Source organism: Pogona vitticeps, chromosome 15 (genome assembly GCF_051106095.1).
Source record: "Pogona vitticeps strain Pit_001003342236 chromosome 15, PviZW2.1, whole genome shotgun sequence".
Classification (NCBI taxonomy): domain Eukaryota; kingdom Metazoa; phylum Chordata; class Lepidosauria; order Squamata; family Agamidae; genus Pogona; species Pogona vitticeps.
This window is the reverse complement of record NC_135797.1, coordinates 3,793,985-3,809,642: the sequence shown is the minus strand read 5'-3', so window position 1 is coordinate 3,809,642 and position 15,658 is coordinate 3,793,985. Positions and strand designations below refer to the sequence as shown.

Genomic DNA, 15,658 nt, shown 5'->3' with positions numbered 1-15,658 from the left:
TCCGTGTTTCACAGAGGGCGAGAGCTAGAAGAAAAATCTTCACAAAAACAGAACGGAGGGTTCAGAAGCGCCCCCAAGTGGGATGATGTTCGGTAGCCCCCAGGACATCTTTGGGGCGCTAGGGTAAATCAGGTGAAACGCCTGCCAAAAAGCATTGGGGGGACGGGCTTCTGTCGAAAACGGCTCGCCGCTGCAACATTTTGCAGTGGTGGCGCTGCAACATTTTGCTGCAGTACTCCCCCTCTCTCTTTGGCCCATCGGAAGAAGAAATAAAAGCTGCTCAAGACCAAATGCGGCTGGAATAGGTTTCCGTCCCCCCCCCCCCAAGAAGAACAGGGTGCTGGAGCCGAGCCGTGGCGCCTTCGCCTTCCTTTCCATCATCCTCTTCTGGCTTCCCCCCTGCACAGGTCGACTGGGTGGGGTTCCACCAGTCAGACCAGTTTGGCTGGCGGGTGGGAAAGCTCGCCCTGGTGTGTACTTGCCCGGCCTCACCTTAACAGACCCTGCCGCGCTCCGCCTTGTGCTCAACTGGAAGCTCCCGGGCCTTGTCCCTCCACCTTCCAGCCACCCCATCTTTTGGCCGCCAATCTTGGCTTATCCCCGCCCCTCCATGGCCTTTTTCCTCCTTGGCCTTCCAAGGTCTGACTCAGAAATCAGCCACAGGGATGCTCTGGGGGTTTTTTAGCTGAGCTGGGTGGAAACGCCACCGTCCGCCTCCTCCAGGCCCCCTTGCCAAAATAAATAGGGCTCTGGTGCACAGACATTATCTCACTGCCCCCGTGGCCACAAAGGGGGGGGGGAGACCATTCTAAGGAAAGGCAAGGATCCGGCCGGGGTCCAAAGCCGCCAGTTCGGTAGCCCTGAATTCGGTGGTGTCTTTCTCAGCCGCCCTACACGTTGCTAACAGGCGGGGCAGAAGAGGAGACAGGAATCAAGGGGGCTCAGTGGGTTGGGGCGCCGGGCGAGGGGTTCGAATCTCCTCCGCGCCTCCAGAGAGAGGGCGCAGCAGGAAAGGAGAGCGTGGCTCGGGGAGGGCGGGTTTAAGAGGCCTTGTTCCCTGCGTGCCCCCCCCCCCGGAGCCCAGGCGTCCCGGAGCACCACCAGAAGGGGGAACTGGGAGTGGAAGACCTCAAAGAGGCCGGGACGGCTGCCGTCGCTCGGAACTGACTTTGTCGGCACATAATTATTCAGAGGGCCCGAACCGGCCGAAGAACTCAGAGGGTGTAGGTAGAATTTTTGTAGCCTGAACCTCATTCAAGTGGGCGAAGGTTGTCTTCTCTACTCTTGAGGCTCCGGGCCACGGAGTGCCCGCTGTGGACGATGGGCCATATCAAGGCTTCTGATCTTTTTTCTTAGTAGCATAACAATAGAAGCCTTTCCTCCCCATTCGCTTACCTCTGGCGGCGTAAGATCTGGGGACAGCTTTAGTCTGCAGCCGGGGGCTTCTCCTGGCTAGATTTGAACAAGGCAGATCTGCCCTTTCGCTCCCCCCCTCCCGCCGTCTGCATCAAACGTAGCTGCTAAAACAGTTCCATGGTTCTGGATTCGATTTTCCATTCCTTAAATGTCGTAAAGAATCCCACTTGGGGGAGCCAAGCCATCTGGTCTGCGAGGCAGTCAGATGACACACCGGGAGAAATCCTGGCTTCTCCTGAAGGATGCACTCGGGAGAGACACTTGGAGGTCAACTAGACCAGCCCCCACCCCTTGCACAATCCAGGAATTTTAGAATTACAGCACGCATGAGGTCTGAGTCTCCGGCTGCTGCTGGACGATGTCTTCATGGCATCATCCTTTCGTGTCTTGCAACACAGAGCACTCTTTCCCCAAATCGCTGCATTCCGAGTATATCAATCCAATGTTTTTTATTTCTTTCCCCTCCCGATTCTCAAAGGGAGTAACCGAGACTGTAAGTGCCAGTTGATGACAAAGGGGTGGGATGGCTGGGGAACCTGAAAATAATAAAATGAGGTTTGCTAAGGAGAAAAACGAAAGAAAGAAAGAGAAAACAAGACACCCACTAAGACAAGCTCTGAAATCACAGCTTTAATTAGCCGCTTCCTCTTCGCTGCCAGAGCAATCGTTAATTGCTGTTTGTACAATGACTTGCCCTGCCAGTTCGTTTTGATGGTGGTGTCGCTGGGGTGGAGGCCCTTTTTATTCCTCATCCGTCTTCCTGGGTCAGCGTCACACCGACATCCCTCCACAACCACGTCCGGTCATCAAAGACCCAACGTGAGGGGGTGGGCTGGAGGGGTGTGTGTCAAAATTACAATTAAAAAGAGTTCCAAATATGGAATTCTTTCACAGCCCGGCTGCCCTGATTCTAAGACCAGTGTTTCGAAGCCAAACCTCACGACAGGTGCTCTTACCTGCGCCATCTTACTGTTGGAGGCCATAAGCATAGAAAGAGATGATTAAAAGTACAGTGGTGCCTCACTAGACGATGATAATCCGTTCCGCTGAAATCGCTGTTTAGCGAAATCATCGTCTAGCGAAAAAGCATTTCCCCATTGGAATGCATTGAAACCTGTTTAATGCGTTCCAATGGGGAAGAGTCGTCGTTGTCTAGCAAAGATCGACCATAGGAAAGCCGCTTTGCGAACCGCCGATCAGCTGTTTAAATAGCTGTCTTGCAAAGCTTAGGTCCTGAAAACACCCGTTTTGCGAGTGCGGGGGGAGCTGTCAAAATTGTTGTCTAGCAAAAATCGGTTTGCGAAGCAGGGACCAAACATTGTCCAGTGAAATTCCCCCATAGGAATCACTGTTTTGCGAATCGCTATAGCGATCGCAAAAAGTCAATGTCTAGCGAAAAAACTGTCATGCGGGGCGACTGTCTAGCGAGGCACCACTGTATTTGAGAATGGAAGTGCCAGTTGAGGAAGGGAAAATGGGGGTGGTGTTTGACCGATCGGAGAGGAATTTAACCCCCAATTCGAAACTCTGCGACAAGAGTAAGGCCTCTTGGTGTACGAGATGCCAGGAACAGGTATCTTGATGCCACCATTCCCGCCTCTCTCTGCCCACTCCCCACCCAACCATGTGCCACCACAGTAACCATTTCCCCCCCCCCTCGGTGTGTAGGGTGTCTAAAATTAGCAGCCAGGTGGCAGGCTCGGTTTCGACACCGGGGGCGTAGGGTGGCTGGCGCCCCATGTGGCTTGCCTTTCATGACCCTCCTGCAGGCCCCCAGTGACTTCCCAAGCCGCTCTGAAGTGGTTGACACAGGAAAGTCGGCTCCCCGTGCGAGGCATGACGCCCCCCCAAAGCGTCGCCGTTCACCACAAAGACTGAAAAGCTGAGAAGGAGAAAAACAAGCAATCAGTGCATGCCTTAAACACCGGATTCTTCCCCGTCGTTCTCACGATCGCTGGGTAGGAGGTGAATGGACTCCGCGTCCCATCCGCCCCAGGGAGCTTTAGCCGTGAGAGGTGATGGGAGCGGAGATCCACAACCTCTGGGCTGAACCCGCCTTTTTTGGAGAAAGACGGACACTGAGAAATGATGAGTTTGCTTGCCGCCCTTCTGAATGAGTGGCTGCTCCGATCTGTCTTCTTGGCTCTCAACTGCTCCTGGACGTGGGAGAATCTGTTGGATACACCGGATGGGAAAACTGTCCCCATAGCACCAGGATGGGAGAAGAAATGGGGTGGGGGGATGATGGAGGAGGTTGTCCTCTCTGTTGTGTCTCTGTATGATGTCCTGTTCTGGGCTTCCAGAGAAAGGATGGGTCTCTGGAGGCGTTTGCTAGTGTGCTTTGAAGCGCCGATGACGGCCGTTGAATCTATACATCGTTTGGAACCAGCATCCGTCCCTAGTCCTAGTGGCCACCGTGTTGACAAGTCCCTGAGCCCCAAAGATCGGGGTCTTTCCTCCGTTTGGCCCCCTCTGCGTGGACGGCCTTAAGGAACACCTTGGAAGCCGCAACCTCCCTTGGAATATGTCCCCAGCAACCAAAGACCCCCTCGTTTGCAGGGGCTCCAGAAGCCGGAGGCGACCGAACGGCACACGACATCAACAACAGCAGAGAAAACTCACGTGACTGCTGTTTGCGGCGGCGGGATGCGGAGAGCGCAGTTTGCATCTTACTGCAAACCCTTCTGGGATTTGTAAAAAAATACAAATTTGTAAAATACATTTGTAAAAATGCACCAGAGACCCATCCTTTCTCTGGAAGGGTATGCCCGGAACATTACATCATACAGAAACACAACAGAGGAGGAAAACCTCCTCCATCAGCCCCTCGTTTCTTCTCACATCCTGGCGCTATGGGGACAGTTTTTCCGTCCAGTGTCTCCAACAGTGTATCCAAAATTCAAAGCATTTGTATTTTTAGCTGCATTTTTAAAAGGATGTGAAAGTATTGTATAAGTAGCGTGGTGCCAACGAACAGAGGCCTACGGTACTCGGAAGGAGAAAGCAGCAAATTGAGTTTTGTGGAATAATAACTGCCTTCATATTTCTAAATTCTGAAACAGGAAGAACACATAAGTTTCTTCCTTCCTGTTTCGTGACGGAGCCTGAAAGATGGGGGGCTCCAGCCGTCTGCTTGGAAAGGAATGGATCTTTTCTTTCTTTCTTTCTTTCTTTCTTTCTTTCTTTCTTTCTTTCTTTCTTTCTTTCTTTCTTTCTTTCTTTCTTTCTTTCTTTCTTTCTTTCTTTCTTTCCTCTTTTCCCGGCAGCGATTTTAAAAAGTTTAAACTCTCGTGGTTCAGAGGCATCATATCTTCCATTGTTTCCACTTTTTGCTTTGTACTGACTTGAAACGAGCAATTACTCGTGAGAAACCAGATCCCGGGGTGTCGTTGTGGCTGTTAGGGGCCGTCCTCCGACCTCTGGCGACCCTCTGAACGAGCGCTCCCTCCTAAAGGTCCCCTCCGTGACAGCCCTGCTCCAGCCCTTGCAAACTCAAACGTCGTGGATTCCTTGAGGCAGTCCATCCGTCTCGCATCTGGCCTTCCTCTTTTCCTGCTGCTTTCCACCTTTCCCAGCATTTTCCAGCAAATCCGGCCTTCTCAGGAGGTGCCCAAAGGAAGACAGCCTCCGTTTCAAAATTTGTGTGTTCCAGAGACCATTCAGGCTTGATCTGACGTCGGACCCACTTGTTCGTCTTTCTGGCCCTCCAGGGTATCTGCAAACTCTAGTCCGGAATCGCTTTTCAAACGAATCAAACCGAATTTTCCTCTGTACAGGCTGAAAATGAGAAATAGCTTGCGCGCAACCAGGAACAGAGAGGAGGAGGGTAAAAAAGAGAGGGTGATTATTATTACAGTGGACCGAAACTGGGTCTAATGAGAGTTAACGAATTCAGATTTAACACATCATTTTCAAACTCTGCCTCTTGTTGGGCCGATACAACACCGCCCCCTGCTGGTGGGATCAAAGCAAAACCCACGAGGTGCAAGGGGTTCATTCATTTTTCAGAGGGGAACCGGGGTTACTCGGAAGGAGGTCCCCGGGTTGCGCATCCTGAAGACCGGCGCCGCATGGGGTGACCTCTACACCCCTTCTTCCCAGACGGTCGGGATCCAGGGTACCACTGGTGGGTGGCATTGCAAGAACGGAGACTCCGCTTTGCGCATGCTCAGAGGTGTGCTTCCAATGTCCTTTGCCCATGTTCAGAAGCCCTCTTGTCCGGTTCGTTCATCCGCTGGGAACTCTCTCCCCTTTTTCTCTAATAGGATGATGGTTCATTTGGGGACAAGATTCAACCTAAGGGGCTCAAACAGCACCCTATTAAATACACCCTTTATATACTACAAATAAACTCAGGGCAATTATACTTGGGGGAAAAATTAAATTGTAGTTGATTTATCTGGGCTGCCAATTGGGGGGGGTTGTCTACTGTTTGTGGGGTTTACGGAAAATGTTCCTTGGCGAGGAATCGCCCCAAATCGCGAGATCTTAGCTGATGTGCAGGTTGTCTCTCTCTTTTTTTTAAAGGCAATTTGAATCACAAATGTTAAAAATATTTAAATTTTCATTGTATCAGAATAATATGAAGAATGTCGCTCTCTTTTAAAGCACGTCACTTTCTTAAACTTTGATTTTTCTCCTCTTTCACAGTACCGTCAGCCACCTCCCACTTTCTAGGAGGACATGAAATAAAGAATTTGCCAAACGAATAAAACCCACACACTTTTACTCTGCTTTTTAGCCATTTAATCTTAAATATATCCAAAATTAGGAGTTTTTTGCTTTCCAGCAAAGCACCATGTGTTTCTCAAAACATCGCCTTGCCTGTCGCCGGCCACCGCAGCTTAAGGAGGAAGAATTCTGTGTGACTTAAAAGCCTGCCAGCTTTGTGACTCGAAGACCATCATCCTGGGTTTCTGAAATGGCGGACAGCTTTCGTACCAGAGTGGGTCACAACTCACATTGTGATACGAGCTGATGGATATACATCCAACCTGTGCAGTTTCCACTCCAAGGTAATAACTAGAGATAGTCAGAAATCAGCAAAAATGGCAATTTGTGATTTGTTGGGTGCCCGAATCACAAATTTATGTTTTTTCCCAACGAATGGAGGAATTGAAAATGGCTCAAAATGAATTAAATTGCATTTGTCAGGGGTGGCTGCCTCCGATGAATACGAATTGACAAACTGGCAATTTTCGAGGAATTCTGCAATTTATTGTTTAATTCGTGCACAACTCTCGAAGTGATCATCTATTATTCATCCTGGACTGAGTCAGATCTTCTCTTTTAAGGTGAACAGTCCTCTTGTTTATGGGCCTCCAAAGGACACCCTTCCTTTTGGGGGGGAAAAAGCCCTCTTTTCAAAGACCCCTCTTGTCTGACACTAGTTCCAGGACACAAAACGTAAAGGAGGTCAGAGGCCTCGAACGCCCATCGTCCACAGCACTTAACAACTCCCCCACTGGAGCAAAATGCAGGGTCATTTATTTCAAATCACAAAAATCACTGCATTTTAGTAGAAAGTGATGTGTGTATACACACTATATTTTCAGCCTCCTTTCTGGTCACCCTCATTCCCACACACCTTCCCTAAACTGGAATTATAATTAGGTTTCCCATCCTATAAACCTTCTTATAGCATTGCTCTTTTATTCCTGGCTAAATCTTTCTCAGCATCTTACTGCTGGAAATGTTTTATTCTTTTTTATTTTTGGGGTTCACGAGTCTTCGAACTTCTCAGCCAACACTTCTTCAGCTAGGGCCCTTTCTGGGACCTTGAAAAAGCCTCTTTCTCACATACCGTATTTTTTCAGTGTATAAGACGCACCCATGTATAAGACGCCCCCCAATTTTTAAACCCAAAATTAAGAAACCTAAGTGGGGCTTAGCAAGTGCAGGGGGAAAGGGATCAAAGTGCTGCAGGATCGCTTTGATCCCTGCTTTCCCCTCCACTTGTTTTTGTTCTCTTCTCAGCTTACTTCGTGTATAAGACGACCCTCAATTTTTAGTCTAAAGATTTTAGACAAAAGTATAGTCTTACACATAGAAAAACATGGTAAATTTCTAGGTACCTTAGGACCCCCTTGATCCTGTTCCTCCCTGTCTTACATCAACTACAAAGCACGTCTCGCTCCTTCCACTGCCTTTTCGTAACCTTCTTCTTCCCCCCAGCCTGACTCCATAAACACCTTCTTTTTCCATCTCATTTCTCGGTCCCCTCCTCCCTAAGATGGGAGACGTGAGGTCTTTGGACTACAAAGCCCAGCATGCCTCAGCGAACCTGGCAGCGCTCAATCAGACTGAAGGATCCTGGGGTGTGCCGTTCGGGAAAGCCACGGACTTCCCCCTCGACCCTAAAGCTGAATGTAAAGGATCATGTTTTCTGGGCTAAGAGGCTGTCTCTGTTATGCTCCTCCAGCACCTAAATAATAATAGTAATAATAATAATAATAATAATGCCCATACTAATTATGCCCCCTTGAGCCAATTCTGAGTTATGGTGACCTTCTCAGAGCAGAACCTAGTGAAGTATAAATAAACATTAAATGCTAGTAACAAAGGGGTGTGTGGGGAAAATACAAGAAAAACAAGGAAGAAGATGCGAAGCAGGGATTTTAAGTGGTTCGGATTACAGTTCCTATAAACCCCACCGTAGAGAGCCAGGAGTCGGGGATTATGGGTGGCAGTGTCTACTGATGGTAGACAGGTTCTGAAACTTGTCACTTTTACCGAATCGAGGGAAAACGGCTAAAAGGAAACCACTCCGCCGGGTTAGCCTCAGTCTTTCTTCTCGGTAAAACGGGCGCAACCCCTTAGCGTCTTTCAAACCCTTAGCCCTCTTCCCATGGAGGCTGGTGTACAGATCCCAGCCTCCAGTTCATGGGGCATAGCCAAACACTAACGGTCCTAGTCTTTCCTGCTTTCGCAGGTTCCGGTGGAGAAGGAGCCGGCCATTTTATCCGAAAAAGTGAGACACACACACACGCTTCCATCAGTGCTCTTGAACATGGAGGTTCCATTTAGCTGCCACATTTTAAGGAACGTGGAGAGCTCAACCTTCCTCCACAGATTTCTCTAAATGCCTTCCTTTTCTAAAGCTACCTCCGATCTTGGAAAAGTTACTTTTTCCAAGCAGGGCCAACGAGTAACTTTTTCAAGTATCACTTGAAGCCGTGGCAAGAAATTATTACGAGGCCTCGCACAGGAAAAGATTTGCCTTCGTCTTGATCCTTAAAGGATTGCCAGTCATTTCCTGAAACTCTGCCCACGTTGTGATTTTTTTAAAATCAATCTCAGTCCTGTTCTCATTTCTTTTTATCGTTCCCCCCCCCCCCCGCTTAAAAATTAAAAGAAACCTGAATGTTTTCAGTCTTTGCAATCATCAGAAAGAGTCAGATCACTTTCTGAAGCGGTGTGCTTCCGTTTACACTGCAAAGAAGCAGAAACCAGTCTGAAACCAGTTTGAATTTCAAGACATCCCAATGATGTGACCTATTTGGGATGAGGTGGGGCAGGAGACTTTAATATTTGCTGGGAACCCTTTGGCACAGGTACAGATTCCAGCGGAATTTAGCCAGAAACAATTCGGAGTCCATCCAGGTTATCTGGAGTGGGGTGGAAGGTTTACCGGCATAGTGACAGCGTTGGGCGTGAACGATGATGTACTAATAAACTGGGAGATGCAGGGGCCTATTGTGACGATTCCCATAACCAGACACCTCCCAAGGAGAGTCCAAAAAACTCCAGCCGGTTTGAATCAACAAAGGAGGGGCTGGCCTTTTGCAAAGTTAATGGCCCCTGACGGCTGATCCAAAACCCAAACAAACAGCTTTACATTAAAGCACAAATAGCTTGTGACAATATACTCTTTGTCCAGCTAAAAAAAGCCTGGAGAGGAGGGATGGCACGGATCCTGCTATTCAGAAATCGTGGCCCCTGACTCCACGTGCCCAGATTCCACTACACTGTGGTTCGTGATAGCTCTGGGCGAATTCTGCCCTATAGTGGGCACTTCGTTTAACTGTGTGGGACCGCTCCTCCCCGATGCCCCTTTCTCGACCTGTATATGGATAATAATTCAGAACACGGGAACCTTGCTTGCCACCAAAGGACGCCCGGAGAAAAATATTTCCCAGACCCCCAAAGCTTAGAGAGATGGGGGGAGCAGAGGACGGAGCCCCCCAGATTCTCTCCCCTCACTTTTTGGCTTCATCGAGGTGCGTTCAACAGCACTTCCAACCAGCAGGGGCAGGAGGTGATAAATCGGCGGGAATAACAGGGCCCCCAACCCTTTCCGAAACTGATCCGAACGGCGTGGGCATCGTAGGGCCCTTCGTTCTGGCCTGCCCACCCGGCCGCCAAATGGCCGACCCGCTGGTAGTCGTACACCTTGATGGCATAACCAGGGAGGATCTTATGGACGGCCGGGCCGGGCTCGCCGGCCGAGGGCCCTAAGGTCGGGGAGCAGACGAAACAGGGGTGGTCGCTGCGGTTGTAAACCCACACGCTGCTCCCTTCGCGGCTGAGCAGAAGCCCCCGGCCGATCTTCGCCCGGGCTCTGTGGACTGCCTGGCTCTGACTCCTCGGCCGGAGCTGGCCCAGGCAGAAGCCGCCGCTGCCCGCAGGGAGGTCGGAAAAGACGTTCACGTGGTCTTCGTGGACGGGGTAAAGGCGGCCGACCCGCAGGCGGTACTCCCAGTAAGCCAGTTTGCACCAGTAGCCGTCCTTGACGGAATGCCGGGAGAGGGTCGTGTCTGCAGGCGGAGAAAACAGGGAGGGCGAAAACGGGTTAGTCTTCACTCGTTTTCCATCCCAGTGGTTTAGAATCTCAAATACATATAAAAATAAATTATGGACAAAAAATCTGCAGATTTTCCTAAAAAGTTTCTCGAAGCCAAATGGAAATTTTGCTCCCCCTCCCCAAGGCAACAGCTAGAGTTCTTCCTACCTCAGAGAGGTCTATGCTGTACCTGGTTGCTATTCAGTTGCTAATGATGAGCAAAATATTGTCAAATATTTGGTATTATCAAATATGTGGTAGTTCTGACGCAGTGCTTTTCAGTAAGAAAAGAGGAAAAACCAACGTTGGATGGATTGACTCAGAAAAAGAAGCCACAGCCTAGTAGTTTGAAAGAGCCTAGCAGGGCTCTTAAGGACAGAACTTTTTGGAGGTGATTAATTTATAGGCTCCCCATAAATAAGAAGCGACGCGGCGGCCGAGAATAAGCACAAGGAGATGCTATGGCTCGTATATTGCTGATGAATTAGAAAAACTCGGGTCCCATCGTCCCCAAGCACAAGGAGATGCTATGGCTCGTATATTGCTGATGAATTAGAAAAACTCGGGTCCCATTGTCCCCAAGCACAAGGAGATGCTATGGCTCGTATATTGCTGATGAATTAGAAAAACTCGGGTCCCATCGTCCCCAAGCACAAGGAGATGCTATGGCTCGTATATTGCTGATGAATTAGAAAAACTCGGGTCCCATCGTCCGCAAGCAGGGAGAAGCCCCCCAGAAAACCAGGACATTCGGGGAAAAGCCTTTGCAGACAGCAAGTCGTAGGGTTTCCTCAGAAGTAAAAAAAAAAAAAAGAAAAATGGGAAGGGCCTTGATAACTGTGCTTCTTTGCTGCACGATTACAAATAGATATTCAAAATAATGCACGGCACAAGAATAGCAAAATAATAATAATAATAAAAGCAATGAATAAATAAATAAATAAATAAATAAATAAATAAATAAATAAATAAATAAATAAATAAATAAATAAATAAATAAATAAATAAATAAATAAATAAATAAATAAATAAAACTGGCAAGCCTCGAAGGTGCCATGCCCCTTATGTTTTCATTCCTTTCAATGTGGAAACAGGCGAATGTTAAAAACAAAGGACAAGGGCGCCGGGCAGTCCCACGGAAGACTCGAACCCGCAGCCCTGCGCCGCGGCACGTAGGCCGGCTGGCGGGCGAGCGAAGTTCACGGAGGGCCACCTACGCCGTAGCTGGGACAAGAAGGGGGAGGGAGGGAGAGCCCCACTCCGGCGCCCAGGCTGCTCAGATGTGGCGTCGTGGCCGGGCGCCAAGTTCCAGCCCGGCTTTGTATGCGAAAGGCGCATTGTCTGGGCCTCGGCCGGCAGGACTTCCTCCCCGGACAGCGGGAACCAGAAATAAACAGAGGGGGCCGCCATCGTACTTCCTCCCGCTCCTGGCCTTCTGTGTCAGGGATTCGGGTCTCCTTCTGCTTGGAAAAGGATTCCTTTCGGTCAAAGTGCCTAGTGGTTAGAGCAATGTGCAGGGACTTTGGAAATTCAGATCCTCGACCCCCCCCCCCCTCACTAATCCACTGTGACCTTGGGACGGCCTGGACTGCTTTACAGGACCGGTGTGGGGAGCATCAACTGGAACTTTCTCAACAGTAATTGTTGGAGCCGTTCCAACCTCGCATGCTGCCTTCGGGAGGTGAGGCTGGGAGGGACCTTTTTTTGGGCTGGGGTGCCCGTCAATCTAACTAGCACTAACCAATCGTCCCTCCCCTGCCTCTGAATTTCAAGAAGTCCCGCCTCTCTGCATAGTGCCTTTTTCTCCCTCTCTCAAGGCTGTCAAAGTCTGTTGTTGAAAGCAGCCGTGTGTGTCCGTTTGCTGTTGATCTGTAGGTAAATGAATGTTTTTTTCAATTATTCTTCTTCTCTCTCCCACTAATGTCTCAGAGTGAGTTACTGGGACAGTAAGTGCCGGTGAGTGAGAAAAGGAGTGGACCACTCTGGGGGGAACTCGAAGCTATTCTGCTCTGTGAACATCTATGCTTCTGCTGTGCGGCGAGGGGGGAATTTATCCAGACGTTCAAAATGGCACCACAATAATTGATTCCAGTTCTAGTCCAAAGAGGGCCCCGAAAGCACTTCCTCACAGTTACAGGTATTCCGAAAAGTAACTAGTTACTTGTAACATGGTGCATCTTGCTGAAGAGATCTGATCCTGCTTCCCCTCCATTCAAAATGAGACCTTGCACCCCACCCTCCCCAATTATTCTCACCTTGCCATACTTTACGGTTTCTGTCGAAGGCGCTGGGGCTTTTCAGCGGGAGAGCAAACGGAGAGATCTTGGTGTAAGCAGGTGGGGGAGTCTCTGTGGGCGAAAACAGTGTTTGGGGGGGAGAGAGAGATGAGTTAATGAATGCAGGTTTTAGATCTACCCCACCCACCATTGATGATGCGGGATTTAAAAACAGTGTGTGTTTTAGCCTGGCTTCCTGTGGCAGGGAGTTCCGCAGTCCCTGCGAGAGTTCAAAGCGCCCCCTGCCTGATCCTCCTCCCACCACACTCACCGGGGATGGCGAGCCGGCTGAGATGATGGGGGTTGCAGCAGTGGGCGCTGCCCTCCCCCCCGGCGCTCCGACAGAAGCTCAGGCGCTTGAGTTCGTTGGGGTGGCCGACGTCCGGCCAGCGGTAGAGGCGGCAGAGGAGCAGAAAGGCCGGGAGGCCCGGCTTGAACCCCCGGGGTTCCACCCAGATGCAGGCCGACTCGCCCGCCCCCTTGCCCTCCACCGCCTGAAGCAGCAGCTCCAGTTCGGGGTCCCTCAGCTTCTTGAAGAGGGCATGGGCGGCCGGCTTCAGGGGGCCGTGGCTGTCGTCGGGCGCCCCGGGCGTCGTGCAGCGATGCCGCCACAGCCGTTGAACCAAGCTGGCGCGCCGCGACCGGAACATGAGGCTTGAAGGAAAAGGGGAAAAAAAAGGACAACAACATCCATCATCCGCTCTCTTCTGGCACAGTTCCGAACCATGTTGACCACAACCCTGCCAGGTTGGCCGGGACCTTCCTAGCCTGAAGGGGATGGTGGGGGGTGTTTCGAACACAGAGCTTAGGGGAGGTACGGCCAGAATCCCCGAGCCACCACGGTTACCGTAAGTAACTTTTCCCAAGGGGTAGAGGACTGGCTTGTACTGGATTCAAATCTCTCCCCAGCCATCAGACTCAGTGAATCATGTTAGATGATGTGATTTCCCTCTCCGGCTCTGGAGGACGAAGCTAAGAGGACCAGTTTACCTCCTGTATGGACTACTGTAAGGGACTCGTCCTAGGGCTGCCCTTGAAGACTGTCCATCAGCTTCCATGAGTTCAAAATATAATCGCTTTTTAACAAGAAGCGGCTGACAGGGATTTTAAGGTCTCTGTTTCAAGGTCTCCCCTTTCTTCTAATTTTCAGAGAAAGAAGCGATTGGTTTGAAACTCACCCTAGGAATCGCTGGTTAAAACATTAAATCATCCCCCCCCCCAAAAAAAGATCGAGAACCACAATGATTATTTTAAAAGTTTTTCTTTGAGGATTGTTAGAAGCCAAGATTCCTACATGGTGGAACAATTCCCATTTCAGGCTATCTTTAATTTTTCCTGGGTGGTTTTTTTTTATCGTTCTTGCAACTCTTTGTAATTTTTTAAAAATTTACTATTTAGAACAAAAGGGGGGGTCACTCCTGTATCCTTCAACTAACAACACAGGGAAGTCGTTACGAAGTTGTTGCTTGAAAGGGGTACGCAAACAAATGAATTCCCAAATCGCTGGTTCAGCTCCAAAAAGGGGGGATTTCTAAGGGGTGGATTGGAAAGGTTTTTGGGGGTGATCTTATACATTAGGCTGCCCCCCCCCAAATTTTCATGCCCAGTTAGGTCTGCCAGGACAGAAATATCCGCATGCGCTACTTTATGGAAAGCAGTCCTTTCCTTGACTGGCTGCCTTCAAATCTGTCCGTGTTTTGAGCGGGGGGAAAGAGGATCAGAATTCCTTGGATAATCTAACCCATCGTCCTCGCCCACCAGCTCTGGAATTGAGCCACACCTGAAGAGAAAACACGGCGCCCTGTGTGTTCCCAGCATCATCTTCACAAGCCCTTGCCGAGGTCAACGGCAGTGGTACCCTCCCGGAGCTGACCCAGCCCTTTTTGCTGCCTGAGGCCAAAAAACGAGGGGTGCCGCGCTGTGTCTTGTAAGAAGCTGAGAGCATTGATACAGGGGGTGCATGCATTCTGCGCCACCCGAGGCAGTTCCCTCACACCACCCATTGGTAGGGCTGGCCTTTAGGACCACAGCCGCTGTTGTGCCCGTTCCTATTCAGGAAGTCTGCGGAAATGCATATAAAAATAGAACTTTGTTACGCTTCCTTTTTTTTGATCAGGACTCAAGCCCTGAACTTCTTCGGGAGGCCAAAAAGGGACAAAATGGGAGCGGTACCGTGGGAACGTCGTGAGAAGGCAAGTCTCCCTGAGAAAGACCGCCATGCCGGCGCTATTTGGCGGCAGCAGGAGATGAGGAAGGCCGAATGTGAGATGGCTCAGTTCCCTAAAGGAAACCACGATACGGGGTTTGCAAAAGCTGAGCAGGGAGTGTTGAAGACAGGGTAGGTCATTCATAGGATCTCGCAGCAACTCAGAACAACTCTAGAATCCTGATTTAGCCTTCTAAAAAGAGATGCCTTCTTTTATAAGGGGACTTTTCCACCTCTAAAAATTATATGATTGCTTGAGATATTTAATGGGAAGCATCTTCTATTTGTGATCACCACGTATGGGGATGAAAACTGGACAGTTAAGAAAGATGATGGGGTGGAAATGATCCGTTTGAAATGTGGTGCCAGAGGAGAGAGCTTTGCGGATACCCGGACTGCCAGAAAGACGTCCATAAAAGGGGTCTGAGTTCAAATCAAGCTGGAACTCTCTCTGGAGGCAAACCGGCCGAGAAGGCAGGATTCTCTCTGGATAAGACCATCAGGCCGGGAAAAGCGGAAGGCAGCAGGAGAGGAGGAAGATCCCCAGGGTGAGACAGACGGACTGCCTCGAGGAAGCCACGACTTTTTGAGCTTGCGAGAGCGGAGCGGAGCCGCGGAGGGCAGGGCATTTCGGAGAGCGCTCGTCCATCGGGCCGCCGGGAGTCGGGAGAGACTTGAAAACCACAGTTTATGGGGACGCCTCGACCTGCCGGTGTGGGGCCAGTGGCAGATTTTTGAGATCAGGAGCAGGGAAAAAAAGACTGAAGTCCCCCCCCCAAAAAAATGCAAACTTCACCCCAAGAAACATAGGCACCAAACACCCCCCCCACTGCAAGACCCCTAAGTGGCCGGTCACTCACTGTGCAGGCAAATCCGGGGGAGGAAAGGCTCCAGTGGGGCCAGACCCGCTGAGGCGTCAGGGGCGGCTCACCCCATAGACTTCCTGGCGTGGGGTTTTCTTGCCAGGCCAGCTCCCGC

The 15,658-nt window shown here is 50.2% G+C and overlaps 1 protein-coding gene across 1 annotated transcript; it reads right to left on the bottom strand.

Moving 5' to 3' along the window:
* Positions 1-6,139: 6,139 nt before the first annotated feature.
* LOC110081056 (mothers against decapentaplegic homolog 6) lies at positions 6,140-15,658 on the bottom strand. Its single transcript, XM_020797440.3, has 4 exons — positions 15,541-15,658; positions 12,746-13,128; positions 12,454-12,546; positions 6,140-10,172 (listed from the first exon to the last, which is right to left on the bottom strand). Exons 2-4 carry the CDS (start codon positions 13,122-13,124, stop codon positions 9,628-9,630), a joined length of 1,017 nt encoding a protein of 338 aa, XP_020653099.3. The 5' UTR covers positions 13,125-13,128; positions 15,541-15,658; the 3' UTR covers positions 6,140-9,627.